The sequence below is a fragment of the Oryx dammah genome, unplaced genomic scaffold, assembly GCF_014754425.2.
Source record: "Oryx dammah isolate SB20612 unplaced genomic scaffold, SCBI_Odam_1.1 HiC_scaffold_13, whole genome shotgun sequence".
In the NCBI taxonomy this organism is placed as follows: domain Eukaryota; kingdom Metazoa; phylum Chordata; class Mammalia; order Artiodactyla; family Bovidae; genus Oryx; species Oryx dammah.
The window spans coordinates 13,259,343-13,280,665 of NW_024070197.1; the positions used below are offsets into that span (position 1 = coordinate 13,259,343).

At 42.5% G+C, this 21,323-nt stretch overlaps 1 protein-coding gene and 1 pseudogene across 6 annotated transcripts in view; both read right to left on the reverse strand.

Moving 5' to 3' along the window:
* Positions 1 to 3,176: 3,176 nt before the first annotated feature.
* Positions 3,177 to 13,819, reverse strand: LOC120873264 (annotated as a pseudogene).
* Positions 3,970 to 21,323, reverse strand: part of LOC120872281 (zinc finger protein 227) — a 36,588-nt gene continuing 19,234 nt past the window's right edge. For 4 of the 6 annotated variants that reach the window (XR_005723213.1, XR_005723214.1, XR_005723212.1 and 1 more), the window contains exons 6-9: positions 17,895 to 19,883; positions 16,828 to 16,925; positions 10,244 to 10,292; positions 3,970 to 4,053 (exon numbers count right to left, since the gene is read on the reverse strand). Coding sequence is in view for 2 of the 6 variants with exons in the window: in XM_040252522.1 (XP_040108456.1) it covers positions 16,846 to 16,925; positions 17,895 to 19,883 (2,069 nt within the window). In the remaining 4 variants the exon portion in view is untranslated. Of the gene's footprint in view, positions 4,054 to 9,090; positions 10,293 to 16,827; positions 16,926 to 16,965; positions 19,884 to 21,323 lie in introns of those variants that run through there. The other 2 variants (XM_040252522.1, XM_040252523.1) reach the window with 2 other exon arrangements.

Genomic DNA, 21,323 nt, shown 5'->3' on the forward strand with positions numbered 1-21,323 from the left:
GGTTGCCATGCCCTCCTCCAGGGAATCTCCGACTCAGGGATTGAACCCACTTCTCTTGCATCTCCCGCATTGGCAGGTGGGTTCTTTACCACTACTAGCACCACCGGGGAAGCTCATCATGGGTTCTGAGGTGGACACAAAGATCTAAATTCCAAATCAACCCTTACTCCACTCATCACCTTCATAGCTGTTTCACTCATTACACTTACAGGATTCATCTACTGAAAGAACCCTCAGATGAGTGTGAAAACTCAGCTCGATGCAATATCCTTTCCACACACACAGCACTTGGAGGACTTCTCCTCATGGACTCTAGTGAATATGAAGGTATTTGATCTCTCTGGAGTTCTTTCCACCCCTATTCACAGTAAATCCTCCATCCTGGGTGTAAACTAAGTAAACTTGAGGAATATCACTTAAATACTTCCCCGGTGTTCCAGTGGCTAAGACTCCACACTTCCAATGCAAGGGCCCTGGGTTCAACTCCTGGTCAGGGAAGTAGATCCCACATGCCACACCTAAGACCTGGCACGTGTGTGTGTGCTAAGTGCCTTCAGTCATGTCCGACTCTTTGCGACCCAATGGAATATAGCCCAGCAGGCTCCTCTGTCCGTGGGATTTCTCAGGGAAGAACACTGGGATGGGTTGCCATCCCCTCCTCCAGGGGATCTTCCTGAGCCAGGGATTGAACCCACATCTCACGTGGCTCCTGCACTGCAGGTGGATTCTTTACTGCTGAGCCACCTGGGAAGCCCTTAGACCTGTGTACTACACCTAAACAGGTGACTTCCTGCCACAAAAGATCAAATAGGATCCAAAGTCTTGCAGCATTATACCCCAAGTATCCAGTATACAAAAAAAAAAAAAAAATCACTCATCATACCAAGAACCAGAACAATCAGAACTTGAATGAGAAAAAACAATTAACAGACATCAATACCAATTCAGATGTTGGGATTATCTGAAAAAGATTTTGAATTAAGCACATAATCCTCCTTTTTGTCTCAGCTAGTTTGAGTTGAGTTTCCTGTTTCTTGCAATTGAGAACATCCTAATGGTTATAAACTACCAGGAGCTCTGAGCAGCCTGCCTCAGGGTCTGGTGTTGGCCCTGGATTCTTCAGTAACATGAAACTTGAGATAGAATAGAATTAAAGTATCCAGTGTCCTGGAAGGTAAGGCCCAGAAGAAACTGTGAGAACAAGGTTCTACTGTATAGCACAGGGAACTCTACTCAATATCTTGTAATAACCTATAGGGGAAAAGAATCTGAAAAAGAATATACCAATATATACATGAATCGCTTTGCTGACCACTTGAGAGTAATACAACATTGTAAATTAACTACACTTCAATAAAACAATAGTGGAAAGCCTCCAGTAAATGTATACCCAAGCAAACCATTCAACCAAACAAACTTGAAAGCATCTGAGAAGTACAGAGTGGTGTTCAAAACACTCTGTGCCTTAATAGCTTAGTGCAGCATCTAGAATGCATGTTTTAATATGTTTCTCCCTTTTGTACACTCTTTGCCACAAAATTTTATGCAAAGAAAACCAACTTTCTCTGTTTCATTAAGTCTGGTCACCAAGGACCCAATAAAAGAAAAATAATGAAACTTACACTACATATGACTGATGGTACACTGTCCAGAGAAAGTATTAACTGGTAAGAGAAAAACTTGGGTCCTTTTCTGCCTGTAAAGTGAAGCTAAGCAGGACAGAATGCAATGGAGAAAATCTAACATTCAAATTGCAGATTGCATGATTTTACGTATCTTTATTAAATGATCATTTCTTTGAATTAATCTTTAAGGCCTCCTCTAAGAATCCTTTTCCTAGTAAGTACAATTTATTGTGATTAACTGGGATTGAGTGCACTAAAGTTTTCAAATATTTGTCCTATAAGTGATACAAATTCCAGGGCACCTACTATGTTTGGCACTGGTGCCAGGTCATGGCTGTATAGCAGCAAACAGATTTCCTGCTCCTATGGAACCTACATTCTAGTGGACATGGATTTTGTTGTGTCCATCATTATATCTTTGCTAAAGTCCTGAGAGTACTTCTAATTCTAAAGCCTCCCCTGTGTAGACTCTATTGAATGTGAAAATTCTGATTGAAACCCACTGCACCATCCTTATAAGGTTTTGCTGATGTATATTTTCTTGAAAATTGTGACATTTTTGTCCCTGTTGGACACACCAGTCATACTCATACAAGTAGGTCTCCTCATTGGAATTCAGATGACTGTAAAAAATAAAGCTCCTTCTTGAACTCTTAAAACACAACATTTTATAACTAGCCCCTGCTGTGTGGGTTTTCTGATAAAAATGTCACATCTAGGTTCTGAAGAAATTTTTATCACACTTATCGTGTGTACTGGACTGATCACTACTATGGACTCTCTGATGAACCTGAAGACAAGAAATCTTGCTAAAGCCCTTACCACAGTCAAAATATTTGTAGGGTTTCTCTCCTGTATGTACCCTCCAATGAAGATGGGAGGTCTGACTGAAGCTCTTCCCACACATGCTGCACTTAGAGGGTCTCTCTCCTGCGTGGACACTCAGATGAACATGAAGCTATCAGTTCCAGATGAAGCCTTTCCCACATTCTTCATATTTCTAGGGTTTCTCCCCTGTATGGACTCTCTGATGGGCTTGGAGATGTGAGCTCCAACTGAAACTCTTCCCACACACATCACACATGTAGGGTTTCTCTCAGGTGTTGACCCACTGGTGGCCTTGAATATGTGAGCTCTGACTGAAGCCTTTCCCACATGCATCACATCTATAGGGTTTCTCCCTTACATGGACTCTCTGATGGGCCTGAAGATGGGAAATCTGACTGAAGTCCTTGCCACACATATCACATTTGTAGGGTTTCTCTCCTGTGTGGACTCTCTGATGGGTCTGAAGATGGAAATTCCAGCTGAAGTTCTTATCACACACATCACATTTGTAGGGTTTCTCCCCGGTGTGGGTTCTGATGGGCTTAAAGGTTTGAGGCCTCACATACCTCACATTTATATGGTTTCTCTCCAGTGTGAACTTTTTGAAGAGGACCACAGCTCTGGCTGAACAACCTGTCACGTGTGTTCCATTTGGATGTTTTGAGGGTAGGCTGTTTGATGGGTCTGAGGTTGTGATATCTTATTGAAGCCTTTACCACACAGCTCACATTTCCAAGATTTCTCTTCAGTGTTGTCCACACAGCAACTGTTGAGGTCTAAGACATGACTGAAGCCATCCTATACTGGCCACATCTATACAGGTCCACCCTGGGGTGAACGGGCTCATCAGAGGGAGGGAGGAGTTCTGACTGAAGCACTCAGCACACACCTGACATCCGTAGGGTTTCTCCCCTGGGTTGGCTCTCTGGTGGGTTTGCACGTGTGAGCTCTGACTCAAGCCCTTCCCACACTCACTACACATACGGGGCTCCTCTCCTACTTGCAGCTGCTGCTGAAGTTCAAGATCACAGCCAAGGTTGATGCCTTTTCCATTCTCATCAGCGGTCTGACCTTCTGAGTGGATGATGCTATGCTGGGATGCGTTCCTCACAAAGTCTTTTCCACAGTTACTGTGGCCAGATGCCATCTGGCTTTTGTGTGCTTCCTGATCACCATGGTGAGGAGAGATCATTGTCACGATGCAATGATCACACAGTCACCGTTTATTTTTTACGTCAATTTGCTGATACATACTCTGATAATTCTGACTCTCTCAGATTCATTTTCCTCCAGAAATCTCAGGAGGTCTGAATTTGAAGCTCTTGATTGTTGACACTACTGGAACTCTTCCCTTGAAGCTTTCCCACACAGTTCTCATCTTCAGCAACCTCAGCAGATTCTGCTGCCCACACCCGACAGGAGGAATCAACTTGTTTTAGTAATTTGGACTTGTTGCTTTGCAGACCTATTATTGAGTCCTGAGTTCTGGTTAATTTATTTGTAAATGGTTCCCATATCTGCCTGCACATAATGCCTTCATGTAAAATGTGTCTTAGTCCTACTTCTCGAAGAGTCTCTATTTCATTTTGATTCCTGTGTCCTAGAAGGATAAAAAATTCAGAGATGAAAGTGAGGACAAGTTCAGGGTTATAAGATATTTCACAGGTCGACTGTGTTGGGAGATCCTATTCAACAAGTGGATTGTTCAGCTGGATTCTTAGTTTTATCATGTCTATGGAAACAAAGAAGGAATAATGAGACTCATTTAGAAGTATGCTGATGGGACTTCCCTTGTGGTCCAGTGGTTAAAACTCTGCATTCTCAATGCAGTGGGTATCATTCAGTCTGTTGATTGGGGAACTAAGATCCCACATGCTGCATGGCATGGCCTAAAAATAAATAAATGAATAAAATTAAATTTTTAAAAAAGAACTAATATGCCGAGGCTTATACATGAGGTCAAAATGAGAAATACAGTGCTACAGAGCATGGGATGTTCTCAGCAAAAGTGAAAAGAATATATTTGTAAAGGGAGACATCGCCTCTGTCCTGATCATGAACCCATGAGATGATAACTTTATTTTCCTTAATTTAGCCACTAAATGCACATGTTAATACATAAGCTGGGCTTCCCAGGTGGCACAGTGGTAATGAATCCTCCTGCCAGTGCAAGAGATGCAAGAGATGCAAGAGATGTGGGTTTGATCCCTGGGTGGGGAAAATCCCCTGGAGTAGCAAACGGCAACCCACTCCAGTATTCTTGCCTGGGAAATCCCATGGGCAGAGGAGCTCAGAGGGCTACGTCCATGCGGTCACAAAGAGTTGGAGATGACTGAGCACAAGCACAATACATAAGCTAGATTTGAGAGAGTTCTTCTTTATTTCAATGATATCTGAATATATAATATTCAACTAATGAACATAACTGGGGAAAAAACTCAAAAACGTATTCCCTTAGCTGACACATCCTATGGCAGTAAAAAATCCTATGTTAATTATTGCTGCTAAATTTGACTGGATTTTCTGATAAGCCTGAATGGCTAATATTATCTTCCAGGTTTTGTGGATATGAATCAGCAAATACCAATAGGTCTGTGGTAGCCAGCACACAAGACGGCCCCCAAAGATCCCTGCTTCCTGATATGAACACCCTATTGAAGTCCCCTCCTATAAGGATTGGTAAACAAAGCCAATAGGATATGGCAGAAGTGCTGGCATGTCACTTCCAATATTATCCCATAAAAGACACTGTAGTTTCTGGCCTTCTACTCTCTTGGGTGCAAGTACCTTGGGAAAACTAGCTGCCGTGTTTTGAGAACATTCAGGGACAGGGCTGTTTGCCAATGGACTAAGGCCTCCTCTCCTGTCAAGCCAGGGTAGAACTGAGGCCTCCTGCCAACAACACTGTGAATGACCCCATCTTGGAAGCACGTCCTTCAGGCCCATCAAGCCTTCAAAGGACTGCAGCTCTGGCAGACTTGAGATCTTATCAGATCGTGAGCCAGAACCATCCTGCAAGGCTGCCCCAGAATCCTGATGCACGGAAACTGTAATGTCTATAGTTTTAAGCTGAGAAATTTAAGAATAATTTGTCATACAGCAACAGATGACTAATTAGCTACATAGAAACTAAAGTTAGACATTCATCAGAAGATGAACTGTGTTCTGAAATAATCCTTTCATCACACCAGTTTATTCTACACTCGTGAGCTGTCTGCAGGAGGGGACAGTGAGATCCACTTAGCACCGCTGTCGGTGAGCTGCAAGGGCTCAGGCCTGCATGGTTCTCACCTGAACACTCATCTCGGGTTTCTGGCTCCATCACCCAAAGCTGCTCTTCTCTCCCCAACTGGAGTATTATATCTAACGTGAAGGGTTGATATCCTGTGAAAAAGTAACCATACATGTATAAGGTGAATAAAAACAAAAATTTTAATTCTAATACTATGATCTTCATGCACTCTAAGCAGTATTTTTCCAAATTCTGATCATGACCTGTTGTAATAAATACGTCTTCTGTTGTGATTGGGCCCACAAATAAACAGATGCACATTACTGAAACAAGTGACTGAATCCTACCCATTATCTACTTTTTAAAAAATAAGGATTCTACTTTTACAGCTTTGTAGATCTCAACGTTCATGTGTTTTTATTTCATATTGTACAGAAGCTTTACTTTACATGATTAAATAGATTAGCTTATTTCAACTGCCACTTAACTTTGTTCTTTTGTTTGCTTGTTTTTTGGCTGTGTCCTGCAGCAAGTGGGATCTTAGTTACCTGACCAGGGGCTTGAACCTGTGCCCCCTGCACTGGAAGTACAGAGTCGCTTACCCACTGGACCACCAGGGAAGTCCCTGATTAACTGCTTTTATCGTGTCTCCTTTCCTGGTTTTACTCACAGTCTCTGTTGTACTATGTGCAGTTTCTGACAAGCTATGCTACTTCCGTCCTAGTTCATTAAATGTGATAATGATACAAGTCACTAACTGACTTTAAACCACATGAAGATGTTACAACGGCAATTTACGAAAACAGACAAGGAGTAAATAAGATGTCCCATGACCAGGAGGAAATTCAGGCCCCCACATGCAAGGAAGCATTTCAAGAGCCCCCAAATCTTAAACATATTGACACCAAGGCACTCTTGAGGGTTGACAGAGTCCCTGAGCCCTCACCCATGGAGACCAGGTTCCAGAAGTTCTCCAGCATCACGTCATGGTACAGCTTCCTCTGGGCCAAGTCTAGCTGTCCCAGCTCCTCCTTGGTGAAGGTCACAGCCATCTCCTTGAAGGACTGCCTCCTACAACACCAAACACATGTAGCCTCAATCTTATGATCAGTAGAGTGTTGGGGGGTAGGAAGTCACTGTTTATTTTTTTATTTTTAGAAGAAGTCACTGTTTAATGGGTATGGAATTTCACTTAGAGAAGAAGAAAAGAGTTCTGGAGATGTGTTCAACAGTGTGAATGTACTTAAAACTCCTGAACTGCACATTTAAAAATGGTTAAAATGGTAAATTTTATGCTATGTATATTTCATCACAATAAAAAAGCACATCAGGAGGTGGATGAATAATCCACTTGTGGTATATCCAGGCAATGAAATACAATGAAGCAATAAAAAGGAGCGAACTATTGACCTGTATTCAAAATGAACAAATGATGCCAGACACAAAAAGAGCACATACTGTGTAATTCCATTAACATGAAACTCAAGAAATGATGAATCTAGTCTGTAGTGACATAAAGTAGATCAGTTGCTGCCTGTAGTCAGCCATGTGGGACAGGGATTAACTGGGGATGAGGGAACCTTTTTGGTGATGAAAATGGTCGACATCTAGACTGAGGCAGTGGTCACATGGGTATGTTTGTCAGAATTGATCAAATACACTTATTATATGTAAATTACATGTAAATTTCACCTCCAAATGATCTAAAAAGACACAATTAACAAAGCAAGACAAACCACAGAATGGAAAAAATTACTCCCAAAATGTATATACAACAAAGGACTTGAACTCAGAAAATATAAAGAACTCCTTAATAATAAAAACTAGAAGCCAAAAATTTAAATGGGCAAACAACTTCAGAAACCTTTTCTTAAGAGATATTACAATGGAGAAAACCCACAAAAAAATATTCAACATCATGAGGGAAAAAGAAATCACAGTCGTGGTGAGATGTCATTCCATTCAGCTCAGTTCAGTCACTCAGTCCTGTCCGACTCTTTGTGACCCCATGAACTTCAGCATGCCAGGCTTCCCTGTCCATCACCAACTCCTGGAGCTTACTCAAACTCCTGTCCATTGCGTTGGTGATGCCATCCAACCATCTCATCCTCTGTCGTCCCCTTCTCCTCCCACCTTCAATCTTTTCCAGTATCAGGGTCTTTTCCAATGAGTCAGTTCTTCGCATCAGGTGGCCAAAGTATTGGAGTTTCAGCTTCAACATCAGTCCTTCCAATGAATATTCAGGGCTGATTTCCTTTAGGATTGACAGGTTGGATCTCCTTGCAGTACAAGGGGCTCTCAAGAGTGTTCTCCAACACCACAGTTCAAAAGCATCGATTCTTTGGTGCTCAGCTTTCTTTATAGTCCAACTCTCACATCCATACCTACTCTCACAATCATAGCTTTGACTAGATGGACCTTTGTTGGTAAAGTAATGTCTCTGCTTTTTAATATGATGTCTAGGTTGGTTATAGCTTTTCTTCCAAGGAGCAAGTGTCTTTTAATTTCATGGCTGCAGTCACCATCTGCAGTGATTTTGGAGCCCAGGAAAATAGTTTCCACTGTTTCCATTGTTTCTTCATCTATTTGCCATGAAGTGATGGGACTGGATGCATGACCTTAGTTTTCTGAATGTTGAGTTTTAAGCCAACTTTTCACTCTCCTCTTTCACTTTCATCAAGAGGCTCTTTAGTTCTTCTTCACTTTTGTGCAACTCTTTGTGACTTCATGGACTATACTGTTCATGGAATTTTCCAAGCCAGAATACTGGAGTGGGTAACCTTTCCCTTCTCCAGGGGATCTTCTCAACCCAGGGATCAAACTCAGGTCTCTCACATTGCAAGCAGATTCTTTTCCAGCTGAGCCACAAGGGAAGCCTGACATTTCATTAGAATGGCTTAAAGAAACAAGATCCATAATAGCAAATGACAGAAAAGAAGAAGGGCACACTGAAAATTTCATGCACCACAGATGTGTTGTCAAATGGTACAGGTATTTTGGAAAAGAGTTTATATTCACTTACCCTACAAATCCAGTCATTCCATTTCTAAATGTTTACCCAAGAGATATGAAAACACATCCCTAAGAAGGTCTGTGAGGCATGATCATGAGAGCAAAACAATTAAAAGCTACAAATAGGGACTTCCCTGGCAGTCCAGTGGTTAAAACTCCATGCTCCCTTGGCAGGAAGCTTGGGTTCAATCCCTGGTCAGGGAATTAAGATCCCATGTGCCACAAACTATGGCCAAAAAAATAATGAATGAAATAAATAATATACAAATAAATTATGAAATTTTAAAAATAAATACATTAAAGCTACAAACAACTCAAATATCTCTTTTAAAAGGACAAACTGTGATCTATTCATAAAATGGAATATGATAAAAAGGAATGGATTACCGACACCTGCAACAACACAGTTGAATCTCAAAAACATTATGCAGGGTCAAAGAAGTACAAGAGTACATACAATATGATTTCATTAATTATGTTTAATTTGAAAATAAACAAATCTAATCATATGATGACAGATCAGAACAGGAGATGCTTCCCAGTCAAAGAAACTGACTTGAAAGAGACATGAGAGAACTTTTGGGGTATTGTAAGAGTTTTTATTTCTGTTTTGGATAGTAGGCTAATGCAATTACACAACTTTGAAAACAGGATATACAACTGTCATTGACCCAACACTTAAGATTTCTGTAGTTTTTGTAAGTAAATTATATTCCATTTTTAAAAGCCCTAAGCAAAAGTGTTATGAATCAAAACCAAGTTTATTCAGAGGTACAACAGTCTGTAGGCTTAACTGTGACTTCTGAATGGTTAAATAAAACACAGAAACCCTTCTGAGGCAATACATAAAAGAATGCTGAATCATAAAAAAACTCAATTGATTATATTAAGTGAAAATATAAAATTTAAATCTGTACATAGACTATGATTCTAAGTAAATAAAGTATAGCTGACTTACAAGCAGTGTAGTAATTTGAGTTTTTCAAATTTTTTGATGTTTGAGTTTCTGTACTATTATTTGTGAAATAAAGATGACCAAATAAAAAATATATATAACTAAAAGCAAAAGCAAAAAATATAACCATAAAAAAGCAAGTACATGGCATACAAGGAATGTTTTCTTCCTTTACCCTTCCCATGGAAGAGAAAAAAGATAACAGAAGAGAAGAGGAAAAAAAAAAGAGAAAAAAACAAAACAAAACATGATAATAGAGAAAAGACTTGTGATTGTTAAAGGGGAGCCGGGTAGAAGAGGGATGCACTGAGTTTGGAATTAGCAGATGCAAACTACTATACATAAGATGGATAAACAACAAGGTCCTACTGTGTAGTATGAGAACTATATTCAATACCCTGTGATAAACCATAATGGAAAAGAATTTGAACAAGAATGTGTCTATATGCATAACACACTCTGCTGTACAGTGGAAATTAACACAACACTGTAAATCAGTTATGCTTCAATTTTAAAAAATGTGCCTAATCTTTAAGAAAAGAGAATCTTTGTGGAAAGAGATGTAATTTTAAAAGATAAAACTCAACTCACCTGGAACTTGGTCATGCTCTGCCACCCATTCTGGGGAAAGTCAATAGTCCTGGGAAGACATATTGGCAAAGGAGAAAGAAGCCTTGAGACACGGGTCCAAGGCCAAGTGGCTGCTTCGTGTGAATCACCAGCCCCTCTGGCCCTTGGACAGTGAACAGTCTGCTCAAGTCTAAGCAGCAGAGCGCATACAAGAGTCCCTTGGGGCTCCCGGGGTTCAGGGCCATCATTCTCATCCTGGGTATTGGGGGAGATGAAAGGCAGTGGGGTGTACTGGCTATGAGACTGGAATCTGGGGCCAACAGTTCCCAGGTCAACCCTGGTACTACTCCTGTGACATAAGATACTGGTTTTCTGCCCTCAGTTCCTGACACAGGGCTCCTGAAACCCTCATAATTTCCTGAATGCTAGAAGTGTGTTTTCTTTTGCCTTCATTCCATTAAAGGAGTCTTTTTATAACATCAGATTTTAGAGACTGTTCAGTGCTCAGTCTTAAGAAATTCACCCTTATTTCTGACAAGTCCATAGTTCTGATTGGCTATGTCACTTAATAGTTTCTGGTCTTGTAATGATATTTCATTGATATCAGCATCTGGTTCTGTAAAAGGTATAAAGACAGTGCTTGTGAATTTTCTTCAAGTAGCCAGAAGAGTCTCAATGCCACATCCCCCTCTGTCGTGACGAATGAAGTAAAAAAAAAATTTTTTTTTTAATACAACTGCTAGTTTTTTGTTTTTGTTTTTTTCATTTTAAACAAAAGTGCAATGGTTTGTCTCACTTGAATGAATACTGTAGTGGCCACAACAGATCTGAATTTATAAGGGTGCTTTGGGGATTAAGTGAGCAAGTCCAATAGTCCTGAATAGGCCAGTCCATCCAGACAGAAAGTCAATTAGTGGTTGCCAGGGGCTGGGAGGGGGCAAGTGAGAGGTGATGGATCAGGGGCAGGGGTTTCTTCTGGGGGTGATGAAAATGTTCTGGAACTAGACAGTGGTGATGGTTGTACAATCCTGTGAATATACTAAAAACCAGTGAGTTGTATATTTTGTAAGAAAAAGTATATGGGAATCTTATATGTGAATTACATCTCAAGTTAAAAAATAGGAGAAGAAAGGACTTCCCTGGTGGTCCAGGGGTTAAGACTCTGTGCTTTCACTGCAGAGGGCATAGGTTCAAACCCTGGTCAGGAAACTATAACCCCACAAGTCACAAGGAGCAGCCTCAAAAAAAATTTTTTTAATAAAAAATTTTTTAAAATAGGGGGAAAAAAACAGCCTTGGCTCAGTGCCTGGCACATAACACAAGCTCTCAAGAAGTGATGATATGATTATTTTCCCCATATAATGGAAGAGAAAGCTGAGGATTCATGCGATTACTTTACTGATAATCATAGAGCTCATGAGACCTGACTGACATGAATCCAACTCTGATTCCAGGGCTGGTCTCCAGGTCTCTAATCACACAGAAGGGTGTCCTTGGGGAGAAATGAAAGGGGAGTTGGAGAATATAGACTCTGCACATGGAATCAAAGGATGATCAAAGACGCTTTCTCAGGCAAGGATTGGGCTGGACCGTCTCAGAGGTTCCTCTGAGCTGTAAAATCCTGAGGCTGTTCCTGATTGGGAGGAGAGAGGACAAACTGCATCTTCCAATTTTTTCCTCTGGGTTTCAGGAATCTCAGTCATCAACCTGGTTCCAACCCATCCAGGCTCTACGTGACAGTGGTTAACACGCATATAGACCCCAGATGGGTTGGAACCAGGTTGATGAATGAGATTCCCATCAAAGATCTGTATAGTCAAAGCTATGGTTTTTCCAGCAGTCATGTATGGATATGAGGGTTGGATCATAAAGAAGGCTGAGTGCCGAAGAACTGACGCTCTTGAACAGTGGTGCTGGAGAAGACTCTTTTGAGAGTCCCTTGGACTGTCATGTATGGATGTGAGAGTTGGACTGGGAAGAAAGCTGAGCACCAAAGAATTGATGCTTTTGAACTGTGGTGTTGGAGAAGACTCTTGAGAGTCCCTTGGACTGCAAGGAGATCCAACCAGTCCATTCTGAAGGAGATCAGCCCTGGGATTTCTTTGGAAGGAATGATGCTAAAGCTGAAACTCCAGTACTTTGGCCACCTCATGCAAAGAGTTGACTCATTGGAAAAGACTCTGATGCTGGGAGGGATTGAGGGCAGGAGAAGGGGCTGACAGAGGATGAGATGGCTGGATGGCATCACTGACTTGATGGACGTGAGTCTGAGTGAACTCCGGGAGTTGGTGATGGACAGGGAGGCCTGGGGTGCTGCGATTCATGGGGTTGCAAACAGTCGGACACGACTGAGTGACTGAACTGAACTGGATTGGAAGAAGATCAAACCAGTCAATCCTAAAGGAAATCAATCCTGAATATTCATTGGAAGGACTGAAACTGAAGCTCCAATCCTTTGGCCACTCGATGTGAAGACCTGACTCATTAGAAAAGACCCTGATGCTGGGAAAGACTGAAGGCAGGAGGAGAAGGGTGGATGTCATTGCCGACTCAATGGACTTGAGTTTGAGCAAACTCCAGGAGATGGTGAAGGATAGTGAAGCCTAGCACGCTGCAGTCCATGGAGTCGCAAAGATTCAAACACGACTGAGCAACTTTCACTTCACTTCACAATGCATATAAAGCTTGTAGAAGAGTATCTGGCATTCACTATGTTAACACATTATTATTACTCATTCATCAAAAGGTCAACTTCCCATTTATTCTATAAACATTGGAACATTTGTCTGGTAGAAAAAACCTGCTCAAGAGTGAAGGAAACTTGTTGCCCACCTGGCAGAAATGACACGGCAAGATAAAATTCCTCACGTTGGGACAATGTACCAGAATTCGTGGGTCACTCACTCTCTCCTCTCTGTGAGTCCTCTTTGAGAAATCAGGGTCGGGAATGGACAGATAGGAAGATATGGAAGAATGAAAAGTCACAGTTGTGTGTCTCAGGCCCAGGATAATTTATAGCGGACATCCCCAGGCCCCGGACATCCTCACCCCAGGGGTGAGACCCTCTTCTTCCTTTAAAAGAGGTCGGGGCTGTGGGTATCAAAGGAATCCACGCAAAACCCCTCTTTCTGCAGAGGTTAGAGAAGAGCCAGTGGCTCTGCAGCTGGAGCTCGGAACACCCGGGGCTCACTGAGGCTTTCAAGGACTGAAAGCATCGCGGAAAGAAGAAACTGAACAATCGACCGCTTTTAGCAGGTGCCAGCGATCGGTTCTAAGCAGTTTCACATTTGCTTCACGTGAATCTCATCACATGCAAATAAGGAGGTCCCACTATTAACTCCTCTTTACAAAAGTGAATCGGAGCAATCTGGTAATTCTACGGAAAGTATATCCCCAAGAGATGGCAGAGCGTGCACAAGGGAGGCGAGGAAAACCGAGGGGCTGAGACTCTCAAACTCGGAGAGCGCTACCCAGCTTCGCCCCCAACCAGGGGACCCGAGAACCTCACCAAACGCCAAACACAAAAACCGTCATCCCTGCCCTCCATTGCTTGTTTCCTGAGGGTGAAGGCGACGGCGGCAGCTGCGTATTCCACATCCAGACAGGATCAGAACAGACCCAGACTCTCTCTAGGTACTGACTCACTTCTCAGAAGATACTGAAGCCTCTCACTCCTGTAGCGGAAGTGCCCGCTGCTCTCGGACTACACTTCCCAGAATCCCACACCGGAACAAGGGCTACGGCCCCCCACCCTCGGGGGCGGAAGTGGCGCTGAACCCCCGGCGCACTGGATTACACTTCCCAGAATCCTCGGCAAAAGTAGCGAAACTTTAAAGCTCCTTCAGTTCACCGATGTGCTGTTTTAGCTTGATCTTTCTTTTCCTTCCTGTCTTTTGGAGGGTTTTGGGTGTTGTTTTCATTACATTACTAATAAGTGTGACTGAAAAGTAAATGTAGGTGCATGAGAAAAGAAAGGTGAAGAAAGAATCTCAAACTTGGTTTATTGTGTTTTTCATACTTGTACCTGGATGCACTTAGACCACTGACCATGTTTACTTGGCATGACCTAGTCATTCCAATATGTTAAAGACTCACCAGAAGGAAAAGTAACCTTTGATCAAGCCAGAAAACAAATAACAAAAGTTTCCCACTTTTGTTGGCTTTAATTGCTCCTTTTGAAAGCTGGAGTTTCTAGCAAATGAAAGAAGATGCATTAGCAAGAAGGGAGGGAAATACTGTAATTTGAAAAAGAAAGGCCTAGAATACAGGCATACCTCGGAGATATTTTAGGTTAGAGTCCAGACCACTGCAATAGAGCAAATTATGAAATAACGTGAGCCCCATGAATGTTCTAGTTTCCTAGTGCATATGTTATTACACTATAGTAGTCAAGGTATGCAATTACATATTAAAAAATAATGTATGTACCTTAATTTTAAAATGCTTTTGGAAAAATGGTACCAGAAGACTTGCTTGACACAGGTTTGCCACAAACTTCACTTTGTAAAATCGTCATAACAAATAAAACCATCATAAATACTACAGAATGTTTTTTCTCCGGATTGGTCTAAATCACTGAGCCATGATGATTATTCAGAAAGTTGGTGTGAAAGTGGGGTATCCTGCTCAGATAAGCGTAACAAGTTCAACTCCTTTTTTTCAACTTTATGAGGTATAATTGATAAGTAAAATTTTAATATATGTGTTGAATTGATATATACTGTGAAAGGATTCCCACAAATGAATTACTTAACACATCATCACATAGCTCTTCAGGGGGCAGGGAGACCCTTTAGTATCTATTCTTAACAAATTTCAACTAGACAATACTGCATTATCAACTATAGTCACCAATAGATCCTTAGATCTTACTCATCTTAAAGCTGAAAGTTTGTACCTTTTTTTATAATCTCTCCCCATTCCCAGGCAGCCACCACCATTATTATACTCACTGTCTCTAGTAAGTTTGACACTTTTTCCCCTTTGGATTCCACATATAAGATAAAATGATACCATGCAGTGTCTTTCTCTGTCTTGTTTCATTTAGTTTATGTCCTACAGTTTCATTCATGTTGTCATGAATATTTCTCCATATTTTTCCTGTGAACCCATGGTTAGAACGGTTTGATTCCAGATTTTTTTCCTTTTTTTTAAAGAAACAATACTTCATGGAGGTTCTGTTTGTATCTCCTATTATCCTAACTGGAAGCTGCCAAGACACCCTTAAAAAGAACAAGATAAGAAAATGTCTTCTACCAAATACCAAGACTCATTGCAAAGCTATGCTGAAGTAGTGTGGTATTAGTAAAATTACTCAAAAGTAGACCAATCAAAGGGAATTGAGAGTCAAGAAATCTATCTAATCATATTTAAATCACTGATTTTCTTCAAAAGTGGCACTGCAAAATAGTGGGGAATAAGGAAAATTTTCAGTAACTGGTATAGCTGCTGCTGCTGCTAAGTCATGTCAGTCGTGTCTGACTCTGTGTGACCCCATAGACGGCAGCCCACCAGGCTCCTCCGTCCCTGGGATTCTCCAGGCAAGAACAACTGAATATTCAAATGGTGAATAATTAAATTATATGGGAGGAAATATAGACCTTTCTTTAAAGATTCTGTAAGTTGATTTTAGTTCTGTCACCTATCAAAAAATAAATTAAAAGGAGAGGGAGAGAGAAAAGGGAAAGAGAGAACTGATAAGTTTGAATAAGGCCTGGAGTTTAGACAATGTTATATATCAATAATCAATTTTCCTGAGTGCTAAACATGTAGATATGTAAGTAAATTTCCTTGTTCTTACAATATATCAATACGTCTAAATACTTAAGTATTTAGATGCAAAGGGTAAAAGGACTGGAACATACTCATGGTTAAGAAAAAGTACCTGTCAATGTGATATTACTCAGCCATAAAAAGGAATGCATTTGTCAGTTCTAATGAGGCGGAAGAACCTAGAGCCTATTATATAGAGTGAAGTAAGTCAGAAAGAGAAAGACAAATGTCGTATATTAACACATGTATATGGAATCTAGAAAGATGGCTCTGATGAACCAATCTGAAAGGCAGCAGTGGAGCTGCAGACAGAGATAACAGACTTGCGGACACAGTGTGGGAAGAAGGTGGGAAAAACTGAGAGAGTAGCACTGAAACATATGCATTGCCAGGTGTAAACTTAGACAGCCGGTGGAGTGTGCTGCATGACGGGAGCTCAAATCCAATGTTCCGCTGACAACCTAGAGGGGTGGGGTTGGAGGTGGGAGGGAGGTTCAAGAGGGAGGGGACACGTGTATACCCGTAGCTGATTAATGTTGATATACGGCAGAAACCAACATAATATTGTAAAGCAGTTATCCTCCAACTAGAAATAGTTTTAAAAAGTATGTCTCAATATGTGTGCACATACATACACATTCACATACATTAAGAGAATATGTTTCAAATATGTTAACTGGTGAATCTGAGTAAAGAGTGCCTGAAAGATTTCAGATAGTTTTTACAATTTCTGGCATGTGTTAAGTTATTTCAAAACAAGTTTAAAGAAACATAAAAAAATTTACATGAAGCAAAATTCCATCATTTAGAGATCAGTAAAAATAAATACCTACCTTTTCTTTTTAATGAGATCACACAAAAATCCCATGCTTTGTTTCTCCAGGTGAACGTTTTCTGGATATCTTCCAACATCCGTTAACAACAATTTGCACTAGATAAATAAATCATAAAATACTTTGGCAACCCAACTGATTATTTCTATGTTTGCTATTATAAACAATGATGCAGTGAACATTCCTTCATATACATCTGTGGCAGATACATGTTTTAAGTCATATTATCATATAAAATAGTCATATTATGAATTCTTGGCTATATGAAACTTTTAGTATTTTATTCATTTACACAGTTTTACAGTATTAGTAAAAAAAAATGGCCATTATAAATAAGTATAAAATGGAAGTTGATGAAAAAATAACCCCAAGTCTTCCTTGACTCCCACCCTCCCACCAAAAAATTAGCTAGTATATGGCAAATATCCTTTTCACACATTATCTTTAGGCATATATTCACTTTGTAGTGGTGGATGGTTTAGCCGCTAAGTCGTATCTGACTCTTGTGATCCTACAGACTGTAGCCTGCCAGGCTCCTCTGTCCATGGTGTTTACCAGGCAAGATTACTGGAGTGGGTTGCCATTTCCTTCTCCAATATTCACTCTGAGAGATCATTTAAATCAAGTGGATCTTACCAAGAGGATTACAACCTATTTTTCCCCTGTTACTATCTATGGTTCTATGTCACCAACCATCTTAATATATTTGCTAGAAAGAGCCACCTGAAGGAATCCCTTTCCATCTCAATATTTTACAGCAGCGGACCCCAACCTTATTGGCACCAGGGACTGGTTCTATGGAAGACAATTTTTCAAAGGACCAGAGGTAGGAGGAATGGTTTGGGGATGATTCAAGCACATCCTTAGCTCCACCTCAGATCATCAGGCATTAGATCTTAGAGGTTGGGGACCCCTGCTTTATAATTTATCACCAGCATGGACACTCCAAAACCCTGAATCTGTGTATCCTGACTGAAGCCGTCAACACGTTTCTCATTTTTAAAGATTCTTGCCAGTGTGGACTTTCTGATGGTATGTCAGCCGTGAACGGTGACTGAAGTCCTTACCGCATACGTCGCACTTGTAGGGTTTTTCTCCTGTGTGGACCCTCTGGTGGGCTTGAAGCCGAGAACTCTGACTGAAGCCCTTCCCACAATCCTCACACTTAAACAGTTTCTCCCGGGTGTGGACGCTCAGGTGGACTCGAAGATTGGAGGGGAGACTGAAGGCCTTCCCGCACTCCTCACACTTGTGGGGTTTCTCTCCTGTGTGGACCCTCTGGTGGTGGCGAAGGTTCAGGCTCCGCCCGAAGCCTTTCCCGCACTCCTCACACTTGTACGGCTTTTCGCCAGTGTGGCCCCTCTGGTGGTAAATGAACTGGGAACTGTATCGGAAGCCCTTCCCACACACATCGCATTTGTAGGGCTTCTCTCCGGTGTGGACCCTCTGATGGGACTGAAGACCCGAGGACTGGCTGAAGCCCTTCCCGCAGACACCACACTTGTAGGGTTTCTCGCCTGTGTGGACCCGCTGATGGACCCGGAAGTCTATGGCCTGGCTGAAGCTCTTGTCACACGCCTCACATTTGTAGGGCTTCTCTCCCGAGTGGACTCGCTGATGCGCATGAAGGTTGGACCTCCAGCTGAAGCCCTTCCCGCATGCCTCGCAGGTGTATGGTTTCTCTCCGGTGTGAATGACCTGGTGCAGCTTCAGGTTGGAACTGTAACTGAAGTCCTTGCCACACACGTCGCACCTGTAGGGCTTCTCCCCGGTGTGGACTCGCTGGTGGGTCTGGAGCTTGGAGGACTGGCTGAAGCCCTTCCCGCACGTCTCGCACTTGAACCGCTTCTCCCCGGTGTGGACGTTCTGGTGGACTTGGAGATTTGAAGCCTGACTGAAGCCCTTCCCACACTCCTTGCAGGTGTAGGGTTTCTCCCCTGTATGGACGCGGAAGTGGATGTGGAGGTCCGTGTTCCGGGTGAAGCCTTTGCCGCAGGCCTCGCACCGGTACGGCTTCTCTCCGGTGTGGACCCGCCGGTGGCAAATCAGAGGCGAGTTGTGACTGAACCCCTTGCCGCAGACGTCACACTTGTAGGGCTTCTCCCCGGTGTGGACCCTCTGGTGTATGTGGTAATGGGCGGCCTGCGTGAAGCCCTTCCCGCACTCCTCACACTTGTAGGGTTTCTCGCCCCTGTGGACCCGCTGGTGAACACGGAGGTTGACGCTCCAGCCGAAGCCCTTCCCGCACTCTTCACACTTGTAGGGCTTCTCTTCCGTGTGGACTCTCTGATGGCACTGAAAATTGGAACTCTGGCTGAAGCATTTACCGCACTCCTCGCATCTGTAAGGTTTCTCCCCTGTGTGCGTCCGGTAATGGATGATGAGGCCTGTGCTGCTACCAAAGGCCTTGCCACAACTGTCACACCTGTAGGCCTTTTCTCCTGTGGGGTTAGAGTGATGGGGGTGAAAGGGGTTCTGATGGAAACCATCGTCGGATTCAGGACACTTATTGACAGTCCCTCCTGGGTGAATTCTCTGATGAGTCTGCAGATGGGAGCATTTTTCTCCAGGGTCAACCTTCTGATGAACTGGGAGCACTGCGCCATGACTGAAGCCCTCCCCACACACTCTACAGGGATGCGGTCTCCCTCCTTTGCAGGGTGTCTGTTTTGCATCAGTTTTACCAGGATCGCTCAGTGGTGAATTCTTTGTGAAGCCTTCACATACATGCAGGTGATTTTTCACATTCATCTGTTTCTCTCTGCTTGGATTCTCTGACTTGCTCAGACAGCTACTCCCACAGGAAGCCTGGGCTGTCAGAATCAAAAACTCCTGATTCCCAAGGCAACTGAAGTGATCTCCTTTATGATTCATTATATAGTTCTCATCTTCAGAAACTTGAAGAGAATCACCTTGCAGGAACCAGGAACTCTTCCTTTGCAGAGTTGAATCATTTGCGGCCTGTTTCCAGATTTGCCAGCAGGACTGCTCTTCACATGAGAGGTATTTTAACATGACTTTCCCAAGAGTCTCCATCTCATTTGGGATCTTGCTGCCTAAAGAAAAGACGATATTCAGAGGTGAGGACAAGTAAATGCTTTGTTCAGAAATACCGGGGTTTCACACCTGGGCCATGGGATGAGGCCTTGATAATCCAGTGCAAGAGTCATGTCTGTACCACCCCGTTTATCCTTTTGTTATTCTTTCCAAAACAAAGAAAGGGGTCAGCAGACTCTTAAGGAAACGTGATCCATTTAGAACCACAGCTCTAACAGTTTAATAGGAGGGTGGTAGGTTTGAAACCACGTGGCTGCAGGACAACTAAGACAACCCACACTCCAGACAAAAGCAACATCAATTAAAAGCCCCCTGCTTTTCCTTAGCAGCCTTACAGTAAGTGGGCTTCTACCCAGTTACGTTACAAAAGCTCAGAGTGCAGGCACAAAACAGTACTTTAGGTCCTGGTAGCAATGATCTTCCAAGAGCAAATCTGGGAAGCGGTTGGGATAATAGCATCCATTGTTCTAAACCTGGGCGTGATTCAGGTCTCTGTGAAAAGCAGCAGGAACAGGTGAGAAAGAACTTGGGTGGAGGAAAGAAGGAGAGCAGAGTGCAGACTCTCAAAGGAAACCTCGAATGGGAGGAGAGGGGGTGTTCTATTCAACTTAGAAAGTTTTTGTCCAAGAAGCTGTGAAGCTTGCCTTTTCTCTTATTCCCTTTGGGCTCTCTGCTTGAATGTCACTCTGTTGGGTGAGGCCTTCCTATCACCCAATGTAAAAATAATTCCTCCCCACTCCCCACGTTTTCCATTCTTCCCATCTGTCTTACTCTGCTTCACGTTCCCCGCAGCACTTACTGATTTACTAATACTCCCTCGTTTTTTCTTCCCTCTTAGACCCACTAGAATAACAGACATAAGGAAGACATGCACTTTGCTTTCTTCACTGCTTTATCCCCACTGCAATTTCTTCGAATTGCTGCCATGTTTTAGAGAACTGTGAAACCAATCCCACACCTTGTGACATTGGGGAAAAAGAAAAGATTAAAAACATGAAAAGTGTATCAGCAGCAGTACGGGTACCACTACATGAAATGCCTGTTTCAGCTGTAGACATACACATAAATATGCACGTGCATTATATTCATGCTGGGTTGGGATGCAAAATACTTCTAATTGAGGATCACAGTTAAAAATGTATGGAAGGGGCTCCCCTGGTGGTCCAGTGATTAGGAATCCACTTGCCAATGCAGGCGACATGGGTTCGATCCCTGGTCTGGGAAGATTCCACGGGGCAACTAAGCTCATGCACTGCAACTACTTTGCTTGTACTCCAGAGCCTGTGAGTGGCAGTTACTGAAGCCTGCAGACCTCGAGCCTGTGCATCACAAGAGAAGCCACCACAATGAAAAGTCTGCACACCACAACTAGAGAGCAGTCCCTGCTTGCCGCAATTAGAGAATGCCAACGCAACAACGAAGACCCAGCACAATAATTA